A 6446-nucleotide genomic window follows, 5' to 3' on the forward strand; every position below is an offset into this window, starting at 1 on the left:
TTTTTTTTTTTTTTTAAACACTACATACTTCAGAAAGTAGAGTTTGTGGCCGTAGTTTCTCCATGATCAAATACAAAAAGTCTCTGTTGAGTTGGCAAAAGAATTTAAATACACTAAGTCTACGATTCCGTTTATTTTTTTTACGTAACATGTATGTACTAATACATACAATTATTTATTTACATCTGTATGTATAGTATTTTCTGAAAGTAATCGAACATTTCTAGCCTGTGCTTCCCAAAACAATAAAAAGAAGTGTTCACTATTTATAACAAGAGCTAACTGGTTACAAGAGGGACTTTTTCTGAAATTTTTTAGTAATTTCGAAAAATAGAAATTAATTAATGTAACCATTGTATAACAACTAACCAATATATATGAGACTTATTTTTATTTTGTTTATATAAAACTTAATTTCATTTCATTTTTTTTAATAATAAATCATTTTAATTTTGCTTTTAATTCATTTTACTTTGGTGTAAGTCAAAAATCATCGCAATTCGCTAGATAAATATTAAAGTAGAGGTATTTTAAAATGTCATGGGCCGCGATCTTATTGCATTCATATTGTTCATTTCAAAAACATAGTCTCAACTATTAACCATGTAAATGATGACGGTCAGACGGTCAACGTTTTTAATGAGAAGTACAAGTCAATGAAGAGGCGCAACCCAAGGTCCCTATGAGATTCTAAACTACCTGTACTTACATTTTTTTGAAAGTCACTGTACTTACATAAAACGCAACGTGTTATATACCTACAACTTACAACTGTGTTTGTAGAATATAATACATAACATGTGACTTAACACAACGAGTCACTTTCATTTCTATTAATTATTCATTGCAGGTTTTCCTTCAATGAATTTATAAGAAAGTAGGTTCTTTGTTTGCATACGTAGCATAGAAAAGACATGGATGATTTAATGACCGGGAAATACCCGAATACCTTCTGTTATTGTTGTCTTATTATTTTCAAAAACGAAAAATGTGTTGCTTTCCGGTTTGGCAATAAAAACGCTTAGGAATAATCGCTTCGACCGCCGAGACACATCATTAGGCTTTAGGTAGAATGATTCATTTTTTTTTTCGTTAAGGTCATTTAAATAAACTTATTAATTGACCTTGGCAAAATTGCAAATACTTATAAAGATACAGGGTGAAGGAATGTTATACATTCGATCATTAAAATAAGAAGTGTAGTCGTAGTTTACACTAATTACCATTTATAAATATACCTTAATTTTTTTATAGAGTTAATTAAGAGGAGTCTTTTTTATATTAAAAACTTAGGTAGTAAATAGTTTCATAACACTTATATATCAATAAAAAAGATTCATTACATATTCAAATATAAAAAAACTGGCCCGATCACGTGCTATTATTTTTTTTTTTTTATTCTACAAACGGGAACATTAAAGATTAATTGGTAATAAAAGTTAGCGAGTTTTTTTAACCATAAAACTATAAAATGTACAGTTTTGCTGTAAAGTATATACACACATTTGTATAATGACTTAGACCAATGAAAAACTTAATAATGATTATAACCTGCTCCTTGACAGTATGCGCGTGATATGTTATGTAACATTACAAACGAATCAATATGGCGAACAGCCGCCATAACTTTTTTCGGGTTGGGATATTGACTTACTATTTATTACATATTCCCAGTATATAACGTCTTGTTTTGATTGGAAAAATGGAAAATATTTATGGATTACTTTTATTTTATAATTCAAACGATTATTTTTTTTTTGTTGAATTAACATTTCTATTCTATTTGTTTATTACGTAGAAATGTTACATTAGCGTGATGGATTCGAGAATACAAAGAAAAACACGAATCACATAATAAATTCCATTTAGAAATTTAACATTTACAAATACAATACAGAATTAGATAAAATCAGATAATTATTCCACATGAGCATAAAGCTTACAGTAAAAATTGATTTAATCGTAATTTATATTTTGCTTTGCTACCGTATCATCCTCAGTATGAATATAAACTAAAAAGTAATATTGTATGTAAAATTTGGTTTATTTATAACAAATTATGGTTTTGGTAAAAACATTTTGTTTGTGTTGTTCTTTAAGGTGTGGATCAATAATAATCGGCTTAGTTACACTGGTAAACATCCAATAAATTATTTGAATAATCAATACGTAATTAAAAGTATTTCCATATATTTAAATATTTGCAGGTACAGTGGGTAATAATTTTAATATTTTTGCTGATAAACGAGGATCAATGTATCACAGATAATTCTTTGATAGACAAAGAACTGTTGTATTTAGGCAGAGATGTTTTTTTAACTGGATATTACTGTAATAACAATTATTTATTTTCGATATTTTCGTACAATATCCATTTTTTTATTGTTTCAGGTACTCGTTTTGATTATGTGTTATATGTTCTTTTAATTTTTTGCCTCAGTACAATTCTCGAAATAATAGGTTCCCTCAAGGTGAGTATAGAAATAAAATATAGTAGAGGTATACAGTGTAAACTCTATATAACGACACTTAAGGGACTGATCATTTTTTCGGCGTTATAAAGAGTGGTCGTTAAATGGAGAGAAATAAATGATATTATTTTACTGTTCTATAATAATATGCATTTACCAATATAGTACACATTTTGCACACGAACATTATTATTCATACATTGTGTATAGCCTGGTATCTTTGTCTGATGTTTTTTGCTGCTCCAATATTTTAATTGTATTTGGTTACGTATCTTACTCATATCTTGAGACACTGCTGGATTAATTTGATTATATAAAAAGTATTTTTTTAATAGTTTCGCTGCATCAAGTGTTTGTTTGATGCTTAGTGGAGGGACAGGATCGTCTTCTTCAACAACGTACACAGCTGCAGTTCTTATCTATTTCGGCAACTTAGAAAGTACTGCTCAATGATTTATAATGCCGCATTGTTGTCGTTAAATAGAGTGAGCGTCACGCTATATATATTTTAATTTTGTATAGAAAACAATGTAAACCAACCAAAGTCAAGCAATTTCGACGTTTTAAGGAGTTTATCGTTAAATCGAGTGACGTTATAAAGAGTTTACACTGTATTAATAAAAACAAGACACATACCTATTTCGTATACTTTTTTAGTGCATGGTGTTTTTATTAATTCCATTTTTAATATCTTTTGCATTATATATTGTTGCATTATCAAATTATTATGTGGAGCTAACCACAATAATTAGAAAGGGTGATTATGGAATAGGGATGCTAATTTTAATAAGTACTGTTGGATTTTTTACATTAAGTAAGTAGGTATAATAATTATCTTTTTCTAACCGAAATCAAACTATATTTTTACGTACCTGGTAAGTGCCAAAAGTATTTTAAGTGCTGTAATTATTTTATAAATGATACTTCAATTTTGGTATTTAATTTATTTTTAGTATTCCAAATTTACGAATGGATTTGCGTTGCGACTTTTGCTCAGATGATTAGGGAATTACGAAGGCTAATTGATACAAAAATTTCGTTAGCTGTTTCTAGAAGAAAACATGAAAACTTTTACGCTTGGCAACGATTTTAATGTCTGCAATAAATTAGTAATTAGGTAATATTTTTAAGGAATCAAACGCCACTTATTATTTATTGTTTTTTGTATTTAGTTAATAAGGTGAAATTCGTGTCGTAATAATGTAACGTTCGTGGAATTCATGGGCATCCGTTCTTCATTCAATTTTTTTAATTGTAACTAAAAATGTGTTAAAAAAGTGTTACGTTATTATTTTAAGGAACAATAAACATTCCCTTCTCCCATTCCCCTCAGTCCCATTCGAGATACTATCAGGTTGTTCGGAAACTCATTTCGTTTTTTCCCGACAGAGGATTTAATTGTATTCTTTTGCACCCAACTTCACATTTAAGCCGTATAATTTTTATTGTGTGTGAAAAATTCCAATTAATTCTACGCAGTAGTTTTTGGTTGGTGCCCTTTTAAATATGGAGAGCGATAAGCAGCATTTTCGACATATCTTACTGTTTTACTACAGAAAGGGTAAAAATGCTGTTCAAGCCAGAAAGAAATTGACTGATGTGTATGGAGAAGGTGTGTTGACAGTACGCCAGTGCCAGAACTGGTTCGCTAAATTTCGATCCGGCAATTTTGATGTCGAAGATGCACCACGTTCGGGAAGGCCGGTTGAAGCTGATAAAGACGCGATAAAGGCATTAGTTGATGTGAACCGGCGAATAACAACACGTGAGATCGGATTGAGGTTAAATTTATCAAATTCAACAGTTTATGACCACTTGAAAGGCCTGGGATTATCCTCGAAGCTCGATGTATGGGTTCCCCATGTTCTCACAGAGAGAAATCTGTGTCGCCGCATTGACGTCTGCGATTCGCTTCTCAAACGTCACGAAAATGATCCGTTTTTGAAGCGCATCATCACTGGGGACGAAAAATGGGTTGTATACAACAACGTCAAACGCAAGAGGTCATGGAGCAAAAAAGATGAACCGGCTCAAACCATTTCCAAAGCCGATATTCACCAAAAAAAGGTGATGCTGTCTGTTTGGTGGGATTTTAAAGGAATCGTTTTTTTTTAGCTTTTACCGGATAACACAACGATTAATTCGGAAGTCTACTGTCATCAGCTGGACAAACTGAATGATGCACTTCAACAGAAAAGGTCAGAACTAATCAACAGGAAAGGTGTAGTGTTTCACCAAGACAACGCGAGACCTCACACAAGTTTGGTCACTCGCCAAAAGCTTTTACAGCTTGAATGGGATACAATGCTACACCCACCATATTCTCCAGACCTGGCACCATCGGATTATTATTTGTTCCGGTCACTCCAAAATTTTTTAGACGGTAAAACCTTCACCTCAAATGAGGAGGTCAAAAACCTCCTCGATCAGTTTTTTGCCAGCAAAGACCAAAAATTTTATGAGCGTGGAATTATGCTACTACCAGAAAGATGGCAAAAGGTGTTGGACCAGAACGGTCAATATATAATTTAATAAAGTATTTTTTTATTATACGAAAACTGTCTTTCTCCGAACAACCCTATACCTAATAATAAAACGTTCGTGGAATTCAGGAACACCCGTCTTTCTTAAAATTAATAATTATTGTGACGTTGAAGTAAAATAATAAAGTAAAAAGAAACAATTTATTAATTATTATTATTTCACGTTTTACATAGACATTGTTGAAGTGATGAACACTTTACATAATAAATAATAAGTTAATACAATAAATAATTAGCTGTTGCTACATTAATTAATTAACAAACACAGAAATTAAATTAATAAAAAATGTTTTCTTCGTTATTGAACGCCTTGTATTTGTCCTCCCGAAGTTCCCGTTCTTGTTCCAGATATTTCAAAATGTCTCTCAGTTGTGGGTAAAGCAGTAAGTAATTGAGGGTGTTTTTCTTTTTGAGACCATAGGATTCGTTGCTACAAAAAAAAAAAATGGAACGTGATGTTTTGTAGTAAAATTGTAATGTCATGGGACATATAAAACGACAAAAAAAAATCCTGTTTATATAAAGCGAATATTAAAGCGTTATAATATTAGGTACAAGATAATACGTAAACATCAATAAATTTTTCTGAACCATTTCAAGTTAATGCAGGGGTACCTCAAGGGTCTCACTTGGGACCACTACTTTTTTGCTCTTCATTAATGATATAAATCAAGGTTTGAAACATTCATTCATTCTTTCATTATTTTCTATAATAAAATCCCCTCTTGGTCAATCTAATCTACAGAAGGATCTAGATGTAATTATTAACTGGACAATAGCGAATAAGCTATTTTTGAATACTGAAAAATGTTCGGTAAATTTGAAACTAACTATCTTGCAAACAATATTTCCTTGGGAAGAGTTATAAAACAAAAAGATTTAGGTATAGTATTTCAAGAGAATTTTGAATTCGATATTCAATTGCAAAATACGGTTAACAAGGCTTTTAAAATCCTAGGTTTTTTAATTAGATCAGCCATTAAATTTAAGTTTGATACTATTGTTTATATGTACAAGACCTTGGTAAGACCTATAATGTTTTATAATTCTCAAATCTGGTCTCCACATTATTTAACCATGATAATGAAATTTGAAGTTTTTTAGATTCTTATCTTACAAAATTAGCAAACCCATGTCTTTCTTTGATCATGATTACGTTAATATTGCTAAGATTGCTGGTTTATCTTCTGTAAAGTCACTTCATGATTATTATGATTTGTTATTTATGAAGAGAATTTTCAATATACTTAGTGACACAGATAGAGTCACTAATCCGCTGTTAAATATTTTTAAAACCAAAGATGGTGTTTATAAATTAAGATCAGTACGTACCTTTAGGGAAATTAATTCAAGTAAAGATTATATTTTTCATTCTCCTTCTTTTAGACTAAGAAGAGTTTGGAATAAATTACCTGAGGCTATTAAATCTTGT

General features: G+C 30.5%; 1 protein-coding gene across 1 annotated transcript in view; it reads right to left on the bottom strand.

Annotated features, from left to right (window-relative positions):
* Positions 1-5192: 5192 nt before the first annotated feature.
* The window catches only part of LOC108732657 (acanthoscurrin-1-like), an 11401-nt gene continuing 10147 nt past the window's right edge, over positions 5193-6446 (bottom strand). Inside the window, exon 6 of the mRNA XM_018463571.2 lies at positions 5193-5444. Coding sequence (XP_018319073.1) covers positions 5291-5444 — 154 coding nt within the window. The 3' untranslated portion in view covers positions 5193-5290. The remainder of the gene's footprint in view (positions 5445-6446) is intronic.

Source organism: Agrilus planipennis, unplaced genomic scaffold, assembly GCF_000699045.2.
Source record: "Agrilus planipennis isolate EAB-ADULT unplaced genomic scaffold, Apla_2.0 scaffold71, whole genome shotgun sequence".
Lineage (NCBI taxonomy): Eukaryota > Metazoa > Arthropoda > Insecta > Coleoptera > Buprestidae > Agrilus > Agrilus planipennis.